General features: G+C 42.7%; 1 protein-coding gene across 9 annotated transcripts in view; it reads right to left on the bottom strand.

The window, feature by feature from the left end:
* Positions 1-8,526: 8,526 nt before the first annotated feature.
* Positions 8,527-27,869, bottom strand: part of GNPTG (N-acetylglucosamine-1-phosphate transferase subunit gamma) — a 60,956-nt gene continuing 41,613 nt past the window's right edge. For 3 of the 9 annotated variants that reach the window (XM_039492425.1, XM_039492429.1, XM_039492430.1), the window contains 10 exons: positions 27,445-27,499; positions 24,611-24,678; positions 23,944-23,998; positions 23,761-23,844; positions 18,890-18,983; positions 16,530-16,644; positions 14,563-14,645; positions 14,185-14,316; positions 10,623-10,704; positions 8,527-8,696 (listed from right to left, as the gene is read on the bottom strand). In XM_039492425.1, the coding sequence (XP_039348359.1) occupies positions 8,572-8,696; positions 10,623-10,704; positions 14,185-14,316; positions 14,563-14,645; positions 16,530-16,644; positions 18,890-18,983; positions 23,761-23,844; positions 23,944-23,998; positions 24,611-24,678; positions 27,445-27,499 (893 nt within the window). In that variant the 3' untranslated portion in view covers positions 8,527-8,571. Of the gene's footprint in view, positions 8,697-10,622; positions 10,705-14,184; positions 14,317-14,562; positions 14,646-16,529; positions 16,645-18,889; positions 18,984-23,760; positions 23,845-23,943; positions 23,999-24,610; positions 24,679-27,444; positions 27,500-27,759 lie in introns of all 9 variants that reach the window. The other 6 variants (XM_039492428.1, XM_039492432.1, XM_039492427.1 and 3 more) reach the window with 5 other exon arrangements.

The raw sequence follows: 27,869 nt of genomic DNA, 5'->3' as shown, positions 1-27,869 counted from the left end.
GAAAATGAATGTGTGACATTCTATACCTTGGTGGAGTGTACCCCATAGTCCTCATTTTCGTATAATTGTGATCTTACATATAAAGCATGCCTTGTAAGGTATAGGAGAAAGGTTATTCTCTGCTGAGTCATTTCTGTATGCATATATGTCACTAAAGCATGCTGTAACTTGGGAAAGCAAAGTAACCAACGCCCAGGCGGCGTGTGAACTAGCCCATCTCCAGCCATTGAGCTAAAATGCAAGCACTCACCTGCATCAGGCCACACCAGGTCCTTACCTTTGCGTTTAGAAACTCAGCAATACCACCCAGACATCCCTGGACTTGTGTTTTAAAAGTACATGAAATGATCATATAAAAGAGACGGTATGGTGCATAGCAGACCCTTTTGCCATCTATCCCGCAACCAAGAAACAGAGAAGAGGAGAAGACTACGGGCTTGTCTACACTTGCACATTATAGTGCAATAAAGCCTCCCAGAGTGCTCTACCTTACTCCCCGTCCACACTGGCAATGCAGGGAGAGCACTGACTCCCTGGCTAGAGCGGTCTTGGTACTCCACCTCACGGGAGGATTAACAGCTGTTGCATATTGGTTGAGACGCTGCAGCTCCAGTGTAAACGAGGAGTAACGTTATTACACACTGATTGACCTCCAGAAACAGGGCCAACTCCATGCACCAGCGAAGGAAGCAGGTGCATGGGGTGGCCAACAGAAAGGGGCGGCACTCCGTCATTGGGGATGGCACGTCCGGGTCTTCAGCGGCGGGTCTTTCAGTCCCGCTCTTCCTCTTTGGTGGCACTTTGGCGGCAGCTCAACCATATGTAGGTTTTTCTTTTTATTCTTTTTTTTTCCTTTGCAGCTTGGGGCAGCAAAAAAGCTGGAGCCAGCCCTGTCCAGAAATGCCCCATAATCCTCTTAACTGAAGTGGTCTCTCTTGTCTTTGTTGTGAACTCGGGATGTGGATGTGCCCTTTCAAAGCTCCGAGAGCAGCTGCTTAGCTCGTCCGAGAAAAAAACAAACAGCTACTGTTTGCTTTGAGTGAGCGAGAGGTGGGGGAAGGGGGTGTCTTGAATTTACAAGTATCAGAGGGGTAGCTATGTTAGTCTGGATCTGTAAAAGCAGCAAAGAATCCTGTGGCACCTTATAGACTAACAGACGTTTTGCAGCATGAGCTTTTGTGGGTGAATACCAACTTCATTGGATGCAAGTAGTGGAAATTTCCAGGGGCAGGTATATATATGCAAGCAAGAAGCAAGCTAGAGATAACGAGGTTAGTTCAATCAGGGAGGATGAGGCCCTGTTCTAGCAGTTGAGGTGTGACAACCAAGGGAGGAGAAACTGGTTCTGTAATTGGCAAGCCATTCACAGTCTTTGTTTAATCCTGAGCTGATGGTGTCAAATTTGCAGATGAACTGAAGCTCAGCAGTTTCTCTTTGAAGTCTGGTCCTGAAGTTTTTTTGCTGCAGGATGGCCACCTTAAGATCTGCTATTTTGTGGCCAGGGAGGTTGAAGTGTTCTCCTACAGGTTTTTGTATATTGCCATTCCTAATATCTGAATTGTTGCCATTTATCCTTTTCCTTAGAGACTGTCCAGTTTGGCCGATGTACATAGCAGAGGGGCATTGCTGGCATACGATGGCGTATATTACATTGGTGGACGTGCAGGTGAATGAACCGGTGATGGTGTGGCTGATCTGGTTAGGTCCTGTGATGGTGTCACTGGTGTAGATATGTGGGCAGAGTTGGCATCGAGGTTTGTTGCATGGATTGGTTCCTGAGCTAGAGTTACTATGGTGCAGTGTGCAGTTACTGGTGAGAATATGCTTCAGGTTGGCAGGTTGTCTGTGGGCGAGGAATTTACAAGATAGCATGCTGACACACTCTCAGCACCCCAAAAACCCACTCTCTTCCCCCAAACTCCACCCACCCCTATTTGAAGCCTCTTGAATTCTGGAATAGCAGCCCGTAATGCACCGCTCCCAATGCAGTGGCAAGTGCTACAAATGAGGCCACACCAGTGCACTTTCAGCTCTCAGCGTGGACAGACTAGCACGCTTTCCCTAATGCGCTCTCTGAGGGCTGGTTTAACATAAAGCACTCTACAGCTGCAAGTGTAGCCATCCCAACTGATAGCTGTTAGCCTGTTGGGGATCTCCTTTTCACACTTTGGCAACATATGTAAACCTTGTTATATCCATGTCTTATTGAATTGAGTATGGAAGGAGCTAAGTATTTTTTTCTCATAGGCTTTTACCCCATTAATGTGTTTGTTTATATTGTAGTAGTGATGAATCTGCTCATTGCATAAGGGTGTCTGGTAAATGTGTGTCACTGACACAACCTTCTTTCTCTGGTCTCTACATCTGGGCAGAATTGGCATACATAGACAAAGGAGATATGATGTTTCCAAAGGCACCAAGGTCTCTGCTTAATCCTTCTTGAAGGCTCCTTATGCTTTTTCTTGGGCACTCTACCCAGTATGGGGGGTTTCTTTGCATGTTCCTTGATGAAGAGCTCATTGGACAGAACTGCTCATCCAGTATTGCCACAGTTGATTCCAGCTGCATGTTCAGCACAAACCAAAGTGAGGCTGGCAGTCTGATGGCTTCACAGTGCTGTTTGTATACAACCTGACATAAAAGTCTGGATCCAATAAAATATGTGTCTCTTGCCTCCTTCCATTGGGTTTCAAACAGAGCAAGCTTATTTATCCTCAAGGCATGCTGAAAAGCTTATCTTTTTATCCAGGTTTACGGAGACTCTGAGTGAGATAAGCATGCATCTTGGAACATGGTTTGAGAGTAGCGCCATGGCTAGGTGTATGTTTTTGGGAGTTCCCTGCTTTTATAATAAAACATGCTTTTCCATCAGAGGAGAGGATGTGAGAACAAACAGCACATCACAGATATGTAGTCACATTGCTTAATGCACTACTCCAAAGCACCCAAATACTGCCATGGTTAGCCGGGTATAAGTTTTTTTTATTAAATTCTATTCCATATATCTTTAAAATTATATTAAAATGTCCATTTAGATAGAGAAGAGGTTGTGGGGTGTTTTTTGGCTTGTATATAAAAATGGTGGCAATCTGGTTCATGCAAATGTGTACTTTGATTAAATGATCTTGAGCAGAAAACTGTCACGTGAGATGTGGCTGACACTAGTTCCAGGTGTGTAATTTGAACTAGGTACATGATTAGTGCCTGGTAAATTCATTATCTTGCTTCCTGGAAAGTAGATGCCTCATAAGCATATTATCCAGCAGTGCACATGCACTGTGAGCTCATGACTTGCTCCTATTAATACCAATACAGCAAAATCCATAGGGCTTGGGTCCTTATTGTGCTGGGCCTTGTACAAAGCTGCAGTGAAAGACAGGCAAGGCCCCCGAAGAGTTTACAAACTAATTCACGACATAACAAGGAGATGAGAGAGGCATGCAACAGCAATGGTGGAGGATTTCAAGAGTAATAGGAATGCATAATAGACTATGCATAATTGTGAGGTTTCAATAATCCACCTCCTCCCATGAGTACCACTAGCATTAGGTCACTGATAAAAATTCTAGTAGAATTCTTTGAGGGGGTCAACGAATATGGACAAGGGTGATCCAGTGGGGACTGTGACTCAGAAAGCCTTTTAAAAGGTCCCTCACCAAAGGCTCTTCAACAAAGCAAGCAGTCGTGGCATAAGAGAGAAAGTCTTGTCATGGATCAGTAACTGCTTAAAAGACAGGAAACAAAGGGTAGGAATAAATGGTCTATTTTCAGAATGGAGAGAGGTAAATAGTGGTGTCCCCCAAGGGCCTGTACTGGGACCAGGGCTGTTCAACATAGTCATAAATGATCTGGAAAATGAGGTAAACAATGAGATGGCAAAATTTGCAGACAGTACAAAATTACTCAAGATAGTTAAGTCCAAAGCAGACTGCAAAGAGTTACAGCGATCTCACAAAGCTGGGTGACTAGGCAACAAAATGGTAAATTCAAACAAAATTAAATGTTGATGAATGCAAAGTAATGCAGACTGGAAAACATTTCCTACTATACATACAAAATGATGGGGTCTAAATTAGCTGTTACTGCTCAAGAAAAATCTTGGAGTCATGGTGGATAGTTCTCTGAAAACATTCATTCAATATATAGCAGCAGTCAAAAAAGCTAACACTGTTAGGAACCCTTAGGAAAGGGATAGATAGTAAGACAGAGAATATCACAAAGCTACTATATAAATCTATGGTATGCCCACACCTTGAATACTGTGTGCTGTTCTGATAATGTATTAGAATTAGAAGAGGTACAGAGAAGAGCAACAAAGATTACTAGGGGTATGGAATAGCTGCCACAGCATAGAATCATATGACTGGAAGGGACCTCGAGGTTATCTAGTCCCGTCCCTTGCGCTCATGGAAGGACTAAGTATTATGCAGACCATCCCTGACTGGTGTTAGTCTAACCTGCTCTTAAAGATCTCGAATGATGGAGATCCCACAACCTCCCTGGGCAATTTATTCCAGTGCTTAACCACCCTGACAAGAAGTTTGTCCTAATTTCCAATTTAAACCTTCCTAGTTACAGTTTAAGCCCTTGTCCTAGCCTCGGAGGTTAAGGGAAACAATTTTTCTCCCTCTTCCTTCTAACAACCTTTTATGTACTTGAAAACTATTATCATGCCCCTCTCAGCCTTCTCCAGACTAAACAAACCCAGTGTTTTTCAATCTTCCCTCATCGGCCATGTTTTCTAGACCTTTAATCATTTTTTTTTCTTTTCTCTGGACTCTCTCTAATTTGTCCACATCTTTCCTGAAATGTGGCACCTAGAACTGGACACAATATTCCAGCTGAGGTCTAATCAGTTGAAGTAAAGCAGAATTACTTCTTGTGTCTTACAATACTCCTGCTAATACATCGCATAATGATGTTTGCTTTTTTTTTTTTTGTGTGCAAGTCTTACACTGTGGATTCATATTTAGCTTGTGATCCACAATGACCCCTCCGATCCCTTTCTGCAGTACTCCTTCCTAGGCACTCATTTCCCATTTCGTGCATGTGCAACTAATTGTTCCTTCCTAAGTGAAGTACTTTGCATTTGTCCTTATTGAATTTCATCCTGTTTACTTCAGACCATTCTTCCAGTTTGTCCAGATCATTTTGAATTTTAATCCTGTCCTCCAAAGCCCTTGCAGCTTTGATGAGAGATTAAAAAGACTTACTTTTCAGCTTGGAAAAGAGATGACTAAGGAAGGATATGACAGAGGTCTATAAAATAATGACTGCTGTGCAGGAAGTAAATAAGGAAGTATTATTTACTCCTTCACATAACACCAAAACCAGGGGTCACCTAATGAAATTAATAGGCAGCATGTTTAAAACAAACAAAAGGAAGTACTTCTTCACACAACAGACAACCTGTGGAACTTGGTGCCAGGAGATGTTGTGAAGGCCAAAACTAGAATGGGGTTCAAAAAATAAGTAAGTTCATGGAGGATAGGCCCATCAATGGCTATTAGCATTAGCAGGGATGCAACCCCATGCTCCGGGTGTCCCTAGCCTCTGACTGCCAGAAGCTGGGAGTGAACGATGGGCTAGATCACTCAGTGATTGCCTATTCTGTTCATTCCCTCTGAAGCACCTGGCATTGGCCACTGTCAAAAGACAGGATACTGGACTAGATGGACTGTTGGTCTGACCCAGCATGGCTGCTGTTATGTTCTAAAAAGGTAAAGTTCTGTATTAGAAGTCCAGGTCCTTTATTCAGCTCTAAGGGATCACTGATGGGGATATACAGGTAAGCTTCTTCCTAACTGATATCAGAAAGATTCCTAGGGACAGTGTAGCTAAGATTTATGATAGTCTTCATCCTACACTTGGATGTCTTGATGGAGTTACTGATTTCAGAAGGGCAACTTGCCTTTACTACCACCCACCTGCTGCATTGATCAGCTGAATTTGGTTAAATTTGGCTTCCAAGGGAGGGGAGAAAACTTCACTCCCTGGTAATAGGTTGTATTCATGATGCTACCATAACTATCTCAGTTGAGGAAAATGGTTGGTGCTAAAATGAAGATTTGAGACTCAGTAGAATCTATTGTAGATTAGCATAGTGGTTCTCAAACTTTTGTACTAGTGACCCCCTTTCTCACAGCAAGCCTCTGAGTGCGACCCCCCTTATAAATTAAAAATAAACACTATTATAAATGCTGGAGGTGAAGTGGGGTTTGGGATGGAGGCTGACAACTCGTGACTCCCCCTATAATAACCTCGTGACTCCCTTAGGGGTCATGACTCCCAGTTTGAGAACCCCTGAATTAGGTGGTCAGGGTTAGCTAAACACAGCAAGGGAAGGAATTGTAATAATTATTTAAGTACAAATTATGTCCTTGCTGCTGGACAACTTGCTAGTATAAGGTTCCACAACTTTGTTAGAAGAATCCATACATTTATTCTTTATAATAATATACAGAATAGAGATACACTCCTTAAACATTATTGGTCTTCTGTAAAAAAAAAAAAAAAAACATTCGATTTTCATTTTTCATCCATAAGAATCCCAAGGTGTAAGCACCTCTCAAATGCAAACAATCCTAGTGCGGGAGAACGGCAGTTGCAGATGATACACACCACAGAGGGAAGGAACATTTTTGCCTAAGCCAAAAGAGAAAAGGCTTACTCTTTAAACTGGCACGGTGATTTTAATGTTCATGCAGTGCAGACTCTACCTCAGTTTGCAAGATCTTGTCTGAAAAGTAGTGTAATTATTTTGCATTCACATCTGACATTATGCACAGGGTATGCTGAATGGATCACTAAGATTTCCTTGATTTGAAATCTATTACAATGTAAGTTTGGAGTAGTAAATGCAAAATGCACACAAAAATGATAGTGTTTGTGACAGTACCCCAATATGTGACTAGAAGGATCAGGAACAAGCTGTGGATGGCTGGAGAGAAAAGTCAGGGGAAGACGGGCAGCACTCAGGGCCAAAGAAGTCCTGAGCCAACACCAAAGCTGAGGTAGGAAAGAACTTGTGAGAGAGCACCATGGCCACCTGAAGCAAACTAGAAGGTTAGGAGGAGAGTATCCTACTTACACATGGTCGTTCTGTTAGTCTTAACTTTTAGTAAACTGTGTGATGGTTGTCTTAGACAAGAATTTGTTATTGTTAGCAGAGACGGGTAAGAGGTGAATATTAGCTGCTAGTGTGGAAATAGGTGTTAAAGGAATAACTATTTACACCTTACAGCTTTAAAGTGGAGTAATTTCTCTAGCCTTTATGCAGTCATTTCCTTCTATCTTTTTCAATACAGTGTACTCCCAATTATCTGAATAGCATGAGGGACACAGATTTGGTTCAGATAATCAAGAGGCCATTCAGCAGCAGGGTGGCCTCCTCCACAGCCAGGGGCTTGTCATCCTCTTCACAGTCCTGGCCACGGGTCTCTGCTCTGCCCCACTCACTCACTCCTGTGACAGTAATGTTGCAGAGGACTCCCTGCCACATGACAAGTGACACCCAATTCCCTGCAGGCGCAAGGAAGACTGTGGTCCTGGCAGGGCAGAACAGAGTCCTTGCCGAGGTCTCTGCTCTGCCCTACCAGGACCATAGCTTTCCCACTGCACCTTGTGCCTGCAGGGATCGGGTGTCACCAGCACTGCGGCAGCACAGGGAGCCCTCTGCAGCTCTGCTGTCTTAGCCCCATTCACTCCCACGACAACGGTGCTGCAGAGGGCTCATTCAGCAGCAGGATGGTCTTCTCTGCAGCCGGGGGCTCATCCTCCTTGCAGTCCTGGCTAGTAGTGTCTGCTCTATTACCCAAACCTCCACATTATCTGAATCCCTTCCTTATCCTCCAGCATAAGATACATGCTGCAGAGGGCATGTATCTCATGCTGAGGGACAAGGAAGGGATTTGGATAATGCAGAGGTTTGGATAATCAGGTTTTGGATAAATAGGAGTATACTGTATATAATCTACCTGAAAGACTAGAAGGTAGATTTTGCTTTTTGCTCACATGTTCATCTCTGGCTAAAGGTTCCCCATCACTCCATCCTTCTAGCCTCATCAGTGCTGCTACAGGATTAGCAAGTACAGTGTGAACTACTCCTTCCCAAAGGCAAATAAGCTGCCCCTGCTATCAGTGGTTAAGAAGTTTAGTAATGCATCCAAACTTGAGGACAAAACTGTTCCCCCCACATCAGGCAGAAATACAGATGCTGGGTATGCAACCAATCACCTTTCACTCTAATTAGTGCAATAGTTGATCCAAGCAAACAGCACAGAACTGAGATTGGAGAAGTAGAGTCTGCAGACCCAATGGTTGGTAACAGTTTCAGCAAAGAGAATTTTTACAACTTAAACATCCTTGTAACCTGAACTACAACAGCTGTCTGCAATGGCAGCACCAGAATTTAACTCAAACATTCTCTTCCTGTTGCCTTAGGGCAAGAATATAGAGCATTAGAAATATTCACAAAGCATTGTTAAATTATCTTAGTACTATGATATACATCCAATTTGCTCAATATTTTAGTTTATATGAACTTGATATTTATCAGTCAGACAAATTTCTTTAAAAGGTGTCATTCCAAATGCCTGTGTCTCCCCGTAGGTGTTCATTAGCCTTTGAACCATTCAGAACACTTGGCTTTGCAGTCACCACTTTATGAATGACGTGTTCAGCACTTGTATTTTCAGCTGAAATATTTAATTGTAAAATGTTAGTTATTTCTTAACTTTTCATAATAAAAGCTGCAATTCACATGATTTTACTTAGTCACAATAAGTCATAGGATACTGTTGAGTTACAAAAACAACGAGGAGTCTGGTGGCACCTTAAAGACTAACAGATTTATTTAGGCATAAGCTTTCGTGGGTAAAAAATGCACTTCTTCAGATGCATGGAGTGAAAATTACAGATACAGACAATATATATTGGCACCAATATCAATACCAAGAGAGGGAAAATTGCCTTTGTAGTGAGCCAGCCACTCCCTTAACACCATCAATTTCGGCTTGAATAGGGACTGGGAGTGGCTGGCTCACTACAAAAGCAATTCTCTCTCTCTTGGTATTGACACCTCCTCATCAACTATTGGGAGTGGACCACATCCAACCTGACTGAACTGGCCTTCAACATTTGTTCTCCACTTGTAAGGTAACGCCCTTCTCTTCATGTGCCAATATATATTTATGCCTGTATCTGTAATTTTCACTCCATGCATCTGAAGAAGTGGGTTTTTTACCCATGAAAGCTTGAGCCCAAATAAATCTGTTAGTCTTTAAGATGCCACCGGACTCCTTGTTGTTTTTGTGGATACAGACGAACACGGCTACCCCTCTGATGTTGAGTTATAATAAGTCATCCAATGCAAACTGTGATTTTTGCTCTTGAATATACAATTCAAATTCTGCTCTATATGGTTACACAAGTTATCCAGTCAGTGAACAGAAATCCTGTGTAATTTATGTAACTAATAGTTTAAACTGGATATTAAATTAGCAAAATCTATAATCTGCATACGTTCCAACACAAGATTTTTTTCCCTGAAAAAAGTCACTCATTTCACATAATGAAAATGAAAGTTTCTCATACAGAAAAGAACTACAAAATGCAAATATATCACTTGCTCAGTTCTAGTTATTAGGTTACAGCCTAATATTTCACTGAGATGCCAATCTCTGAACACATAAGCTACAAAGAGGTGCACCTTAAGAAGCTAAATGCCCAAGGGGCATCATGTGGAACTTAGGGAATTAACTACACAAGGACTGGAATTTGACATGATAATTGGGGAACAAGCACTGAGAAGAATGAGGCAACTTGGTTCCTGGGAGGCAGGGTGAGACTGGAACTTGCCTGGAGTAAATCCAGACTGCTTCTTCACAGCCAGGACCCACCCTCCTGCTGTTGCTCTCTTCTTCATACCAGGAAGTAGCATGGGACAGGTGGTGCATATCTGCAGTGGAGGCCAGTGAAGGGGAGAAACTGACCAGCAAAGAGTGGAATGAGGTATGAAGCAGGAGACTTTACACACACCAAAGGAGAACATTTCACATACTCATGGGAGCAGATTTTATCGCTGGTGTGCAGTTGGGAGAAATGAGATGAAAATATTAGTCTTGAATGCTGTGGACATTAACACTTAGCATGGAGGAAGAATCAGAGACTGAAGCTCAAAGTACACCAAAATAGAAGTGGTAGCAGCTACAGTCCCATTGTAAAGGCTAGGAGTACTTGTGGCACCTTAGAGACTAACAAATTTATTTCAGCATAAGCTTTCATGGGCTACAGCTCACTTCTTCGGATGCATAGAATGGGAACACACAGACAGGAGATATTTATACATACAGAGAACATGAAAAGGTGGAAGTATGCATACCAACAGGAAGAGTCTGACACCAACAAAAACCTACATATATTTTTAAACAAGTTCTCACAGTCAAGGATCCGTTCAGTCAAAATCACATGCAGTATGCTTTACGGTGGGGCTTGACCCCCTCCGATGAAAGATTATTTGTTTATCCTGATCTTAACAATATTTTTCATTTAAAAAGAGAAAGCTGAGCATTTACATTCTAAATAGATAGGAATGAGAAAGTAGAACTACACAAAGAACTTACCTGTGTTTCTTTCATACACAACACCATGTTGAGTTAATAAATCTTTAAGCCTTTTTATTTCTTTAGAAAGTTTCTTGTACTCCTGGAATAAAAAATATTTTTAAAAGGGACAATATGTTTTGCCTAAATACATATGTCTACTTAAAAATTCAGTTTGCATCAAGTATAAAACGTCCAACCATAGTTATAAGGGAAGCCACTGGGGAAAAAAAAACATGTTTGGAATCTTGATTTACCAAATGACTGGAGGATAGCTAATATGATACCAATTTTTAAAAAAGTTTCCAGAAGCAATCCTGGCAATTACAGGGCAGTAAGCCTAATTTCGGTACCATTCAAACTGGTTGAAACTACAGTATATAACAGAATTATCACACACACAGATAAACACGATTTGTTGGGGAAGAGTCAACATGGCTTTTGTAAAGGGAAATCATGCCTCACCAATCTATGAGAATTTTTTGAGGGGGTCAACAAACATGTGGACAAGGGTGATTCAGTGGATACAGTGTACTTGCACTTTCTGAAAGACTTGACAAGGCCCCTCACCAAAGGCTCTTAAGTAAAATAAGCAGTCACAAGATAAGAAGAAAGGTCCTCTCATCAATCAGTAAGGGTAGGAATAAATGCTGTTTTCAGAAAAGAGAGGGGTAAATAGTGATGTTCCCCAGGGATCAGTACTGGGACCAGTGCTGTCCAACATGTTTATAAATGATTTGGACAACAAGGTAAACAGTGAGGTGACAAAATTTGCAGACAATACAAAATTACTCAAGATAGTTAATTCCAAAGCAAACAGAAAGAGTTACAAAGGGATATCACAAAACTGGGTGACTGAGCAACAAAATGGAAAATGAAATTCCATGTTGATACATGCAAAGTAATGCACATTGGAAAAGATAATATCAACTATACAAATAAAATGATGGCCTCTAAATTAGCTGTTACCACTCAAGAAAGAGATATTGGAGCCATTGTAGATAGTTCTCTGAAAATATCTGCTCAATGTGCACAGGCATTCAAAAAAACTAACGGAATGTTAGGAACCATTGGGAAAAGGATGGGTAATAAGACAGATAATATCACAATGCTACTATATAAATCCGTAGTATGCCTACACCTTGAATACTGCATGCAGTTTTGGTTCCCCATTCTCAAAAAATATATATTAAAATTGGAAAAGGTACAAAGAAGGGCAACAAAAAATATTAGGAGTATGGAATAACTTCCATATGGGGAGAGATTAAAAAGACTAGGACTACGCAGCTTAGAAAACAGATGATGAAGGGGAGATATGATAAGAGGTCTAAAAAACTATGAATAGTGTGAAGAAAGTGATCATCCTAGAGGATCTTCCAGTCAACCGTGATCTCCGGCAGCAGCACAGTGTGGCTGCCTAAGGCGACCCCACCCCGACACCACTCCCAGAAGTGGCCACTGCAGCCCTGCGGCCGGGGAGGCAGGGGTCTACCTCTGTGCACACTGCTCCTGCCTGCAAGCTTGCAGAGAGGGGCAGCGCGTGGAGCCACATGCCTCCTGCCCTCCCCACCCCAGGGGCTGCAGGGGCACATTGGCCCCTTCCAGGAGAAGTGTGGGGGCAGGGTAAGCAGGGAGTCTGCCTTAGCATCGCTGCACCCACCACCGACCGAGAACCACTGGAGGTAAGTGCTGCCCAGCGGGAGGCCGCACCCAAACACCCATCCCTGAGCCCCTTCCCAGAGCCAGCACCCCATACCCCCTTCTGCACCCCAATCCCCACCCTGAGCCCCCTTCCAGAGCCAGCACCCCATACCCCCTCCTGCACCAGGCTCATCCCAGAGCCCCCTCTCACTGCGAACCCCTCAGCTCCAGCCCAGAGCCCACACACCCTCCCGAACCCCAAACCCCTGCCCCAGCCTGGTGAAAGTGAGTGAGGGTGGGGGAGAGCAAGCAACAGAGAGGGAGGGATGGAGTGAGCAGAGCAGGGCTTTGGGGAAGAGGCAGGGTAGATCCTTAGTTGCCCTTAGATTCAAAAAGTGATCTTGGGCATAAAAAGGTTGGAGACCACTGCTATAAGGAAAGCTGGAATCCCATAATATTCATCACTAGCTAGATAAATTAAAATTGAAAATAAGGTTCAGTTTTTTAATAGAACTGGACATGGGCAGCGGGTGGAGCCTCCCTTTGGGGAAGCTAGCCCCTGGCTCCGCCCCTTCCGCCAACACCCTCCCCACGGCCAGAGCCCCGAGACCCCCTGCTCCCCCACACGGCCAGAGGTACAACTCCCCCCCACGCCCACCTAGAGCACCCCGACCCCCCCAACCATGGGAGCCCTGGGCTGGCCGAAGCCCTGAGCACTCCCCGCCTCGGCTGGAGAAGCCTTGAGGAGCCCTGGGCTGCCCAAAGCCGCGCTGTGCCTCCCCTCCCCAGACCCAAACTATGCAGAGGAAAAGTGTCTGTTAAGATGCTTTTGATATGCCCCATGCAACTTCCAGGGTGGCTGAGGAGGCGGTATGTGCCTCCTCAGCCGTTCTGGAACCTGCATGGGGCATAATAAAACAAAAACCTCACCACCAAACCCCGCAATGGGAGGCTGGGGGTGTCTGGCCGCCACAGCAGAGCCTCCCCTGGCCTATTAAACCCACCGACCATGGAACTGGACCAACCCAAGAAGATATGTGGTGGATTGTCCATTGCTTTAAATCACCACGTGTATCTTTCTAAGAGAGATGATTTAATTCAATCACAAGTTATTAGGCCTGATGCAAGAATTAATGGGTGAAATTCTATAGGCTTTGATATCCACAAGGTCAGACTAGATGACCACAATGGTCTCCTTCTTGCTTTGCAATCTCTGAATACGCTTCCATACCCTGTTAATGAATCTCAGTACATCAATGAGATGGTATAACCATAGCACATAAACTTTTAGGCTGGATGTATTCTCTCCATAAATATTATGCACTTCATTTAATGCTCAGTGCTTGCCTTTAATTCGTACTAACAAGCCTTGTAAATTCTGCTGCAGAATGTATGTGTATAGACATATATAGTTGTAGATACAGGCGCACACACAGATAATTTAAAGGATACATGATATGAACCACTGGGCCTTTTGTCTGTGAAATGGCCTAAAGTTTCTGCATAGTGTGTATATTATATGATTACCAAGTACCCATCCGTCATAAGGCTCTGGTCCACCTTCCACTTTCACTAACTCCTTTCTGCTTCTTAATCTCATTCCGACCCCACTTTATGAGAGCATATCTAAGATGCACATCACCTAGGTATCCAAACTACTTCCCATATGCCACCCCCTAACATCTCCTGGAAAGGCATTCAGTAATGCTAGTTTGTTTCCAATTTTCAGCATTAAAATAAGTTCTGCTATTTCTATTTATTTTTAAATATACTGTTATTTAGGCAACAGAAGATAACCAAGAGAGCAGACTTTCTCTGAATCCTAACAATGGACAGGCAGCTTGGCTGAGAGTCCAGTGGCTCAATCACACAGCAGAAGGATGGTGATTAACTCCATGTTGGTAAAATTTATTAGACAAGCATTGAGAATTACTTTCCATACCTTATTGCATTTCTCTACTGTTTCAAATTCCAGACTTTTTAGCTTTTTATTTTTTTTCTCAATCTCCTTTTCTTCTGTTGCTCTTAAAAGTCCTGCTTCCTCAAAAATCTCCTTCAACAATTTTTTGTATCCCTGGAAAAACAAAGACATTACATAAAGCCATTCTATTTCTGTTTGTAATTTGCATTGGCTATTTCTTTTACAAGGTTTTGTGATTACCAATAAACTGTAGCTAGATGCAGAACACTAATAATTTTTGCCAATAGAAGGATAAAAACATCTATCCTAAAAAGAGCTGGAACTATAGAAAATGGACCAATACTACAGTAATTTGAAAGTGATAGTCCTTTAACAAGAAATCAGAATGGATCAGCAAACCTGTTCAGTTATTAGCTCATCGTAAAGAGACTGCTCTGCTTCATCCCACTTCCTTCGTAGGGCTTCAGTCAGTGTTGGATAAACTGAAAAATGGATAAGCTGGATAAGCTGTCATAAATACTAACAGCTACACTTTCCTTAATTAACTATTTGAATGTAACCCTAATGCTGCTATGTGTGTGTTTTAACAGCTTAATGCTTCACTTCAACATGCATCACTGAGACCGCAAACTGCTACATTCACTTGCCTGGACCTGTTCCTCAATCCTATTTAAATCAATAGGAATTTTCTCAATCACTTCAAATGAGAACAGGAGCAGGCCTCTAGAGGTCTAAGGCTCTAGAGGTCTAATCGAAGAAGAGACCAAAGGTCTCTTCTTCCAGCTCCAGCTGTCCAGAAGGATGCACCCTTCACTGCTGGATGAGATCCTGATTGCACCCTCCTCACTTATAGACTACTGAAACACATCCTATCTAAGAATGACCACTAAGGCCAAATGGAGGCATATTCCAAGGGGTAGCTGGAGTGCACAGCATACGGTGGCAGTATGAATCCAATTCAAGGTGCTGGACTTCAATAACAAAACCCCAAAAGGGCTGGGGCCCGACTATCTCTGTAAACCCCTCTTAGGGCTGAGCCTCACTCTTACTACCTTCAGGGAATATTTCATTAAATATCTCTTCATGCAGACATTTTTCCAAACTGTTGAATGCATCCACTGACTTATCTAACTGGAGACTGGGATGGAAGTGGTGAGAATGAGAGAACTACACTCTTGTACACGAATAAATTTACCAAGGTGTTGTTTGTAGATTATGTAGGCTGAACTTATCGCAATGCTCTTTGTATTCCTCCATTCCCTCTCCCACAAGCTCTCTGTATGCCCACCATCCCATCCCCTTCTTTTTCCAGGAATTTCCTGCAATTCTCCCGAATCTCTTCCCTGCAAGGGTCTGTGTGCCCCCCACTTCCCTCTCCTCTCATACCAGGTCCCTCACTCTCTCCCCATACCAGCAGCACAGCATGCATCCTATTATCCTCTTTCCCCCATACTCCATTCCTCATACCAGGGTCCTTCAATCAACCCCCCACCAGGAGTTCTGTGTGCCCCTCATACCAAATCCCCCATGTTAGGGGCTGCGTCTGCTCCAATTCTCTGGAGGTCCTTCATTCTGGCCCCCAAGCCAGGGGCTGTGTGCACGCTTATTCCCCACCTTCCTTGGGTCCCTCAATCTTCCCCCAGCATGGGCTCTGTGACCCCCAATCCTCTCTCCCCCATATCAGATCCCCCAATCTCCATCCCCCCAACCAGAGATTCAATGTGCTCCTTTCTTCCCTCCCTCCATATGAGGGTCCCGAATTTTCCCCTAACACTCCAGCAGCTGTGTGAACTTCTCTCTGCTCCCCCCAGACCCCTCCATTTCCCCTTCCCCCTACCACCATTATTTTCTGTCCAGAAGAGAAGTCATTCAGCATGTCAATGTGTTACACTATTGGGAGGATAAGCTGACATGAGCATAGGTATTGTTGTGCTGGAAAGTGTGATCTACAGATCATTGTAGAGACGCTAGAGGCTATGGCTAAAGAGCTGTCAGGGGCTCTTTTGTTCCCCAATCTCCCTCCCTTGTGATTCTCTGCTCTTCCCCAAGATCAAATAGGATTCTGACAATTAATGCCTAGAACATTCTCTGAAATTTTGGAACTAACTGGATGGAGTTTTCAAAAGTTATCCCATTACATACAGAGAAATGCCATTGAGGTGATTGTAGGGACTTTGCAAGCTCAGATAAGAGTGCCCAATTATTATAGTGATGGGTACTTTAGAAATGCTTGTAATAGACAATGTTACATTTACTTCTCATTGACTTAATGATACAAACTAACAAACCAGAAATCTAAACTTCAAGGCTTAGGTGAAATGTCACCTGCCTCTCACACATGGCACAGACCTTTTTATCCCACCTACCTAAAAGAGAATGAGGATGGCAAGCAAGAGGAGTCTCAAACGTTAGAGAGTAAACACAAGTACTCGGCTCAGACACATGAGCCAACTTATTGTTTTTTCCACAAATAAGAAGAACCTGAAGAGCAGAAAAAGAAGAATGAGAGAAAATAGCTTAAACACACAATACAGTCACTAGTTTCATGTTGAACAGAACCAACATACATCACTAACTTCCCATTTGAACATGAGTATAGCTGCATTCCATCAAGTCCTGTAGTCAGCTCTCAGTGCTGCCATCATTGTACCCAATGCAGAAGAAAGAGGTCACAGCCACTAGTTAAGTCTTTTTCACATTACGGTATTTTAAAGCATGGAACAAGCTTGTTCCTTTCCCAATGGGAAGTGGTTCCTCCACCTTCACCCCACCTAAGTCACCACAACTTCCAACAGAGAGACACTAAATTAGATGCCCTTCAGAGCCTGTCAGCATCACTCAGCAGGTGCATTTAATACTGAGTGATGCATGCTCCCACCTCTGAAGGACTACCAGCCTATGAACAGTGAAAAATTGCATCCAGGTCTCCTAAATAGCAGTACAAAGTAAAAAAGCACTAAACACCAGGCTCTTATGTCCTTTAATTTTTCCAGAGAATACTGATCTACCCTACATTGTAGATGCTTATTATGATCTTTACATTTTCAGCTTTAATGTTTCATGACCTTTTACAAGCAAAACCCAAGAAGGATTCGAATTCTTAGTATTAGAAATCATGCAATACTAGACGGCCAAATATATCTTCAATGTGCCTACAGGAAGAAAGGATGCTCTTATGGCATGCGCAATAGGCTCCCTTCTCCACCCCTTGAATCAACACAAACAGGCTGAATGCTTCTCAGTTTATAAGCACCATTTTTTTATTCAGTGAGTCCCCTTCACCAGTGCAGCCTCATGAAGCAATATATAGCTGAAACTTTCCCCTTAGCCCACTATCCAGGGAAGAAGAGAGACAGATCTTCTCATCCTGAGATCCTGTCTCCCCTAGCCCTTACCAGCCACTCCACTTGCACTTACTTCTTGTCCTCTAACTTCCCAGCTGACAGGTTGTTTGCTCTCACTAGCTTGTCAGCTTCCTGCCTAATTAAACCACTGAGCACCCCCCCTCCAATTAAATCCGCTCCAGGGGGGAATAGGTAGCACCTTAGTGACAGAGTACTGGGTCAGTTCTAGGCTCCCAGCACTCTGTCGCAGTAAGACAGTGCACTGGAAGTCAGAAACCTTGGTTCTATTGCTGGCTCTCCAACAGGATTCTTCTGTCATCTTGGCCAAGTCACTTCATTACCCGCCTCTTTCCCATTGATCAACCTATCTATCTTAGGGTTTTACATAACCGCCCATCACTGTAGTATCTAAGTGCTTCCACATAAAACCAATAGCAATAGCTATTGTCTTATGTCACAGAGGAATGTGAGACTTAATTTTGTAAAGCTCCTTAACCTCTAGGAAGGACCTAGAGAAGTGCAAACATTATTTTAAAAAGGGGAGAAGAGAGGTCTAAGGCAGGAGTTCTCAGATTTTTACATAGTATGGACCACATATTTTCAGAGTCTTTTGGACATCTCCTTCCCATTCACAATCATGTAACATCCCTTTTCAACAACAGCAACTGCTCACATGTAAGAGTCATGTATTTTAACTGTTTTTAATAGTTTTGTCTTTTTGACAAAAAGCTAATTATACTGTCTCTATTTGCTCTTCATTTCACCACCCACCCCTTCTGCCCACATCTGTTCTGCTCCTCTCTCACCTGCACATGCTTCTTGTGACTTGGTCCTCTACTTTTCCCATATAAGTTTCTCTGCCACTTGGTTTCCTCTCAACTAACTAACTAACTAACTAACTAACTAACTAACTAACTAAACTACCAAGTTCTCTCTCCCTGGATCCCTAGACATGTGTCATCCAGTAGAGGCTGGCAACTCCAGTCCCACAAGTAATTCCTATTTCTCTTCCTCTTATTCAGCAGTGGCCCATAGCAGAAGTCACAGAGCATTTGTCCCTAGTGATAATGGTAATACCAGAACATCCTATTTTGTATGAACAAAAAGAAAGAGTTAAAGTCTCCAGACTGGTGCGAGTGAAAACATCATCATCAGCTTTTTATCCTGGTTTTACCCTCCATTCCTAACTGTTGTCCCATATCTCATCTTGCATTTTTCTACTTCATGTCCTAAGCCATGAACTCTTTGGGCAGGAAAAGATCTCAATTTGTAAAGCCCCATCTAAGTTTTCAAGTCCTATGGTATATTAATGGCTTTAATAGTTTAAACTGGAACAAACATGCCATCTGTATTAACTGCATCAGGATGATTAATTACTGTACCTTTGTTTCTCTGTTTTTGGTTTCACATGAATCCCCTTCTCTCATCCACATGCCAACAAATGTGTTGTTGTAAACTTCCCATTCATGCCAAATACTGGAAAAAGAAAACAGCTCAAAAGACTTGTTTTATAATTTTGGGGGGAAAAGTTAAAAACCTGGTAAGAAAAACAGAAATATTCTAACACTGTATTAAAATTCACTTTATCAATTTCAATTTTTTGAAGGTCCTTTAATATCTCCTTTTCTTAGGGCCCAGATCTGCCCCATCACAGATCAATTACCTCATAACCACAGTGGAGTTCTTTAATTACTTATAGAGTCTCCAACACCATAGTTTCTGGGCACTATGGTTATTCTGACATGTCTCAAAACCATTTCCACACTTTCTTAACCAAATAAAACTGAAAAAGGGTTTGATTTTGTCATCAGTAATTTGTCTGAAAGAGGCATTACCAAACTCCAATCTTCTCAATTGCTCAGAATACAGAGTAAGCCCAATCAAAGTATGTCATCAGCTGGGTGAAAGAAGAATACAAACTCAAAAACGTGCTCACTCTTCAAAACTTGTCAGTGAAGAGAAGCATTTATTGACAATATATTTCTGGAAAGTGACCTATTCCAATTTAAAATGAAATATTCCCTGTTAGACCATAAAACTCATGATAGTCACAAGAGCGGCACTGTGGTCTCACAATCAACCCAGGCTGAGGGCCAGGACAGAATCCTGACTCAGAGGATAGCCTTAGGGATTGTCTACCCAAGGTTTTTTCACACTAACTTTTTTTTTTTTTTTAACACTTAAAATGCCCTGGGTCCATACAACACAATTGGTCTTTCAAATGAAGTGCCAACTATTGCAAAGTGGATTATCCATTTTGAAAGTTCATTTCAGAATGAATTAGTGCAGAAAAGGGGTTTTGTGGCTCCATCTGTATTTTGCACTGACTTGACAGTCCTCCAGTTACTCTCCCACACTGCATTGCATCCCACCACATCAGGACCAAGCTGTCTGTTTACCTACGTTCACTCTATCACTCTGGGAGGTCATTTAAGCTGGATATGACCTCCCCATTTAAATGCTGCTGCATAGTCACGATCACCCCCTTTGCGACTGCAAACTCCTGGAGCCCCATACATCAGTATTATAACACTGTTATTATTGCAACCATACTTTGTGCATCTGCATGGTTTCATGCAGAGATCATGGACTTCCTTGTCAACTGGACAGAGAAGAGGAGCAGGCCTGCCTTTACAACAGCCACTGTACGGTCATTAGAAAAGTCATTTCACCTCTGTTGTTCTGTTTCCCACCTGTAAAATGGGGATAATACTTACTGCTTCACAGACGTGCCCTGACAAATAACATTTGTATAGCTCTTTGAAAATATAAAAACACAGTAAAAGGAGGGCAACCCATAAACCTCAGCCTGTCCCATTCACTCCCTTCCCTTAGTTTACTGAAAAAGACATGGAAATCGAACCATACAAAAATTGTGGGGCTAACAAACCAACACTTTACTTCAATTTTTAATCACTTTGCTTTTCGTAGCTTTTCTTGTGTGTGTATGTGTATGGTGTCTATTTACACTAAGTCAATGGTCCACAACCTTTTTCGTCTGGCGGCTGCCAGACGAAGGACCGTGGCGGTGGTCGAGTATCCGCCGAAATGCCGCCGAAATTCGGTGTCATTTCAGCAGCGATGCCTCTGCTTATCGGTGGCAAGCAGCGTCATCCAGAGGCGTCACCACTGAAATGCCGCCGAATTTCGGCAGCATTTCGGCAGATGCTCGACCGCCAGCCAGGACGCGGGCGCATTTAGATGCCCCCATGGGCGCCATGGCGCCTACGGGCACCACATTGGGGACCCCTGCACTAAGCTCTCTGAGGCAGGAACTTTATCATAGAATCATAGAAGATTAGGGTTGGAAGAGACATCTGGAAGTCATCTAGTACAACCCCCTGCTCAAAGCAGGACCAAACATATATGATCTGTAAGGTGCCTATCAAACTACTGGAGGTCACAAATGCAGAAAAGTAAAATATTATTGTTACATGATAATGCAAGGTCTTGCCTTTTAGGATGTGGCACCCAATTCAGGGTGCACTACGATCTCCAAGACACAGATTCTCTGTATCCTGGAGTTTGAAGGCATTTTGCAGAACAACCAGAGGGACTTAGATACTAAATTTTTTGAATGATCTAATTTGAGTAGAAAGAAAATCACACACTTTAAAAATACTCAGTAACTTTCATACTCAAATATGTAAAATCCTCATTTTTGGTTCTCAGTCCAATAAATTCTTTAAAACATCAAGTTAGTCCATCCATTATCTTTCATGATGTATAAACATTTTAAAGTGAAACTGAAACAAGCACACGTCTGTCCTTTTGGAACATCAGTTTTCATTTTTGCTTAACTGAAACAAAAGTGCTTGATTGCGGAAAGAACCAGGCTTTGCTAACCCCTGAAAAAAAAACCTCAAACATTTCTAAAGCACCTATCCCTACAGTATCTAAGCAACAAACAACAAATAAAGATAGCACTGACTACAGCATTCGTAAAAAGAGGCTCCTTTCTGATGTGTGGGAAAGAGGCCTTTTTGAAAACACAGGTCTTGAACTTAGACCTGAATCATAGATTAGGGTTGAAAGAGACCTCAGGAGGTCATCTAGTCCAACCCCCCTGTAGTCAAGCTCAGGTTCATTTTGATGATTTCTGGCCAAGAGTCCCATGGCCCTGCAACATAGGATGTTTTGCCCCTTGTACCCAAGAATCTGATCCTGGACTAAAATGGTCCTTTAAAAGTATTTCTGAAATGGATAAATACCCTTGTTCAGTAGTTCAGTGCAGTGTCTCTGCATCCTGAACACTTTCTCAGGTCAGGACTTTTCTCCAACAATTCTGTTACTCTCCCAGTTTCCAGACAAATCTAATTATTCAGTGGTTCTGGGTCTTCACAGGTTAAAGACCTATCTCCCGCACGGGCTCCCTACTGCTGTCTAGAAATCCACTGCAGCTCAGCTAGCTTGTAGGATTCTCTCTGATGCTGACAAGAGTGACTACAAACTAGGCTCTGCCACTGTCTGGTCTTAAGGCCCACTATATTTCTGGGTGTAACCTCCTCCTCTCAGACCTTCTGACTATCCTACTTGCAGGGAAGACCAGCTCTTCACTCACTTTCTACCCATCTGCACATAGGAAATATTTACAGAGGCAGGCACTTTTAAATCAGCCTTTGTTTTTAATTAAATGTATGCTAGCTCCTCTACCTGGATCTAGGCACTGACTATACAGGCTGAATGGGCTTTTATTAAATATGTTTAAAATTACTTCTAGGCCCAGACCAAGAAGGAGTTTCATTTCAAGAGACCACACTTGAGAGCTATATGCAACTCAAAACTGAGATTTAAGGAGAAAGTGCCCATGGAAACTTCGGCTAATGTAAATTGTGGTTGTATACTTATTTTGTGTTTCTTGCAGGAAATGTATGTCATGTGCAGTTGACAATGGCTTCCAGTCTCTTTTTGGGTTAAGTGTAAGATGTTAATTTTGAACTATAAAGCCCGTAATGGTTTGGGACCTGACTGCCTCAAACTGTATGTCTTTTTGTGTTATGCCACTGGAACTACAATTAGCTAAGCCATTCAACATCAGAACAGGTGGTTTAAATGGAAGAAGGCTGGAGGTATGATATCTTCAGAAACTGGAATTTATTGCCCTGTTGGTCCAACTTAGCCCAAATTTGTTGCCCTTTAGGACACATTAAAAGTCCTACCAGCTTTCCCAGGTTTTCCAGGGGTTGTGAGATGGAGAACATTTTATTTTAGTGGAAAGAAAAATCTTTGTAAAGATATGGACTACACTTAATTTTTATGCTCTTAGAGTGTCCAATAAATAAATCTCACACTCAACTATAATGCCTCCATTTTGTAGTTATGTCAGTTCTGCCTTAAGACTTTTTATTTGGTGTTTTAAGAGACATGATCCCATATGTGGGATAATTCCCATTTCTGGCAATCTCAAGCAGTTGATGTAATGCTACACGTGATCCAGAAATTGGAAAAGGATTATTAGAAAGCATACTTACCTTTAGAGACCTCTTTCACAGCATATGTTAAGACCAACTAGGATTTCTAAATACTGGATTCTCATGGCTTAGCTAACATGCAGTTTTTAAGTTTAAAGCAACAGCCACTAAAATTGTATTTTCATCATTAGCTATAAAGTAATGAGAACAGCAGCAACTAGATGATGCCTACAGTTGAAAGATGTCAGATTGATCTGTTTTATGTATTCTTAAATTAAGTCTCAAAAATAAAATGCTATAGTCAAATAAGAAATTAAATTATTAAAATAAATGGCCAAGGAGCCTAATTTACTAAAAGTCCATGATTTTTTTTTCCATAGACTTAACGTCAGAAGGGACCATTATGATCATCTAGTCTGACTTTCTGCACAATGCAGGCCACAGAATCTCACCCACCCACTCCTGTAACAAACTCCTAACCTATGTCTGAGTTACTGAAGTCCTCAAATCATGGTTTAAAGACCTCAAGGTGCAGAGAATCCTCCAGCAAGTGACCCGTGCCTCATGCTGCTATTAGAAGAGGTTTAACAAGATACATTTTGCAGCACTTTCACACAAATTGTGCCCTCAGTTACACCCTTACAACCTCATCAGCTTCTACAGGGTAGTGGCACTGGTGTAACTGAAAACAGTTTAGGGAACAGTGTTTGGACTAAATGCCAAGATTAGTTTATTTTCAAGGTAACGTAACTATAGCTAATTTAAAAAGTGCTGATTTCAAGAGTTCTACAAAGAACGCAACTCACAAACTAAAATAAAAAGAAGAGTCTGGATTTTCTCACCCTAAAATCCCACTGTAGGCATTCCACCGAAAGGTCTGCTCATGCTGAGTGACATTATTGAAAGGACAGAACTCATATTTATACCTAAAAAAACAAAATATGTCAGATTTTAAAAAATAAAATGAAGGCCTATATCACCGCCAATCCTAAAAATACAGTCAGGCACCTAAACCAGTTACTCACGTAGATTCCACAAAACTGAAACACTTGCCAGCAAGCCTAAAGAGATGTGCAGGACCTGAAAATAAAATGAAATGGCTTGCAAAGGGGATAATGGGTTGGTTAAATTTAAACAAGGTTATCATGATAATACAATTGTATGTGTACGTGTTGCAGATTTAACATTATACAGAGCATAAGGCAATCAGCATCCAAGAAACCTAAACTAAGGTACATATTTTGCCCTTGTTACCGTAGTATCTTTGTGCCTCAATCTTTAATGTATTTATCCTTCAAACACCGTGTGAGGTAGGGAAGCACTGTTATCCCCATTTTAGAGACTGGGAATTGAGGCACAGAGAGACTCACACAGGAAAATTATTTTGACTAGGTTAGGTGCTATATAAGTGATAAGTACTAACTGGTAGCATCTGGGATGCCAATAATTATCTGTGAAATTCAGAGAAGACATTATTCTTCCATAAGGCTAAGAAGCATTTTCATGATTGGATTAAAGAACATGGACTAATCATGTAGATATTATATTGTGGCAAGTGTTTCTGCCAAAGTCTATCTTACTATTAGACAACTGCAATAAAAAATTACATACTCACACACACAGATTCTTTTAGAGATTATAATCACAAAAATGGTATTAACTACACATATAACAACTGACATTTGCACACACCTGAGATTGGGGAAGGTGCCATCTTTGGAAGGAGCCTGTTTGTCTGAGGTAGGAACGGGTTGTTCAATCTTTTAAAAAAGAAAAAAATACTAATTTAAAATGATTTAGACTAATTTAAAATGATTGTTTTCCATTTGCAGTGAGATTAAATTAGAATATTTTTATCTAGGTATTTAATATGTCCCCCAGCACCCTAGTATCTGAGCATCTAAAGGACTGTCAGTTGAAAACAACAGCCAAAACCATCAAACCTGGATCCTAAATCCATATTTATATACCTGAATAATAGTAGTCTGATTTTCAAAGGTCCTGAGGACGTACAGTTTTCATTTTCTTCAACGAGAGCCACATGTATGATCACATGAACCCCTGGTAGGGCCATGGTTACTTACTGTAACTGTGGTTCTTCTTCAAGTAGATGCAGCCATGCATTCCACTTAGGTGACTCACAAACAGTATGCACCCCAGGAGGCACAGCTCAGAGTCTACCTAAACAAGGATTGCAGGACCACCCTACCAAAACTTGCATCTACTCTGGATGATAGGTAATGGCATAATGGTTCATAAATGTATGGATCGACAACCACGTAGCAGCCCTGCAAATGTCCAATATTGAGATGTCACTGAGGAACACTATTGACATTGTTTGATCTCTCGTAGAATGAACTTGCACCCACTGAGGTGGTATAACCGAAGCTATTTCATATTCAGTCTTGATACAGCATGTTATCCATTTAGAGACCATCTGTGAAGAGACCAGTTGCCCTTTCATGTGATCTACATATGACACAAGCAGATGAGGCAAGCATGACACAGTTTAATCCTGTCCCGATAAAAAGCTGCTGCTTCTCCAGAGGTCAATGTGGCTTAGGAAATAACACCAGTAAATGTATCACCTGGTTCAAATTAAACTGAGAAACTTTAGACAAAAATTTGGGGTGTGGTCATAAAGTAACCTTTTTCTTAGAGAACTGTGTATAAAGGGGCTCTGACATCAGAGCCTGGAACTCACAGACTCTCCTTATTAGTCTCTAAGGTGCCAAAAGTACTCCTGTTCTTTCTCCTTGTAGATTATCACTACCCAGAACGCAGACTTCTGACAAGTTGAAATGGACAAGATGCCATTTGATGGGGCTCAAATGGAGGTCTCATCAAAGTCACTAGGACCATGTTAAGGTCCCACAGAGAAACCGTCTCTCGGACCAGATGATGGGGATGAAGAAGCCCTTTTAATAATCTTGCTACCATGGCATTGGAGAAGACTGATCTTCCCTGAATGGGGGGATGAAGTGCTGACATCGCTGCCAGATGCACTCTCAATGAGCTAAGCATAAGGCCTGACAACTGAAGGTGCAGCAAGTACTCCAAGTTCTCCTGGACAGAAGCCAGCATCGGCTGAAGTCTACAGGCCAATGACTGCACTGAAAATCGCTTCCAGTTTGCCAAATATGCCATTCTGGTAGAGGGTTTTCTACTATTGAGTAGGACTTGTTGAACAGCCACCAAAAATTGCCCTTCCTCATTCAGCCATGAAGCAGCTGCACTGTGAGATGTAGGGAGGTGAGAGTGGGAAGTAGGGTGTGACTACAATTCCATGTAAGTAGGTCAGGATGGAGAGAGGAAGGGGTACAGGAGGCTGAAATGACAGTACAAGAAGGTCAGAGAACAAGTACTGCCTTGGGCACACCAGGGCAATGAGAATGAGCTTGGCCCAATCCTCCTTCAGCTTGAGGATGATCTGTGGGATGATCAGGATTGGGTGGTGGGGCAGCATACAGGAGAGCTAACTGCCAACTGAGATGGAAAGCGTCAGACTGGGAGTCCAGACAGAGACCCCCTTGAGAACTGAACAGACGACACTTTCTGTATCCCTTGTAGCAAACAGGTCAATCATCAGAATGCCCCAAGCTGCAAAGATGACCCAGAGGCCATTGTCTTCAGGGACCACTCGTGACTATGGGAAAAATTCCTGCTGAGATGGTTTGCAAGATGATTCTGGACTCCAGGCAAGTGATCAGCTATTGGAGTGATACTCTCCTCGACAAGGAATGCTCCCCCTTGCCCGATCACATAATACAACATGGTAGTATTGTTGGTAAGTATGTGAACCACTGAGCCCAATACGGTCCAGAAAAGCGTAACACGTATTGTAGATGGCCCAAAGCTCCAACATGTTGATATGCAGTGAGGCCCAGTGCTCAGCATTCTGGATTCAAATGTGGTTCTGATTAGATTTGGTTTTAAATTCTTAAAGCCAGCTGCCTGAGCAACGGCATCACTTACAGGTGCCATCTGAAATACCCCTGGTGACAGGCCCTAGATCTGAGCTTGTGACTAGGAGGCGGGCAGTTCTTTGTGTGGCACTCACTTGATCACAGTGCAAGGCTGTGGTTAGATCCTTACAGCAAAAAAAGAGTGTGATTTTACATCAAGATAATTACTTTAGTGTAAAATCCTTGTGGCAGCAAGGCACTGTAGTTTTAACCTTGATGTAGCTAGTCAAGATAAACCCCATATGAGAGCAGTTATTTCAACTTGCCACATTAAGGTAGAAACTACCTTTGCCTCACTTCCACTAGGATTTTACACTGAAAGAGCTCTCTTGATGTAAAAACACATTTTTCTTTTTTTCCCTTTTTTTTTTGCAGTGAAAACAAATTTGCTTAGGGTGCAACCCATAGGCCAAGGAGTTTGACAGGAAGATGACGATTATCGCTGCCAAACTGCATGTCTATGCTATAAGTAAATGTGCCCAGTGGCCCCAAAGGGATAGCAAATTGCTGTCAGTAACAAGAGAAATTCAGCCTGGGGAAGGAAGTACCAGGGCCACGCACCCAAAGGTGTTCGGCTCCTCCACGATTTTCATCTTACCAGCTGACGTAAAGAGACCTATAAGAGAGGGGAGAGGGCACGGTCAGTGGGTGGCAGAGTCGGTGCGGGGGAGAGGGGCTCACTGGGGCCCGCTGTGTGTGGTGGGGAAGCGCGGGGGAGGGGGGGGGCGTGGGCGGTGGGACCGGTCAGCGGCAGGTGTGGGGGGAGGAGGCAGTGGGGGCGCGGTCAGTGGTTAAGAAGGGGGCGCCTATGGCCCGGTTCCGCTCCCGCTCCATATAACCCGAGTTCGTGGGTTCCCGCCCCCCTGTGGCGCTCACCGAACCCCGCGTTCAGCAGCGCGAGCAGCACCAGCGCCCAGGCCGCCATTGCTCCCGGAAGCGGAAACGCGCCTCTCGCAGCAGAGTTCCTTCCGGTCAGGCCGGTCACG

Source organism: Mauremys reevesii, linkage group 10 (genome assembly GCF_016161935.1).
Source record: "Mauremys reevesii isolate NIE-2019 linkage group 10, ASM1616193v1, whole genome shotgun sequence".
NCBI lineage: Eukaryota > Metazoa > Chordata > Testudines > Geoemydidae > Mauremys > Mauremys reevesii.
The sequence above is the reverse complement of the archived record's forward strand: the minus strand, read 5'-3'. Positions and strand labels throughout refer to the sequence as shown.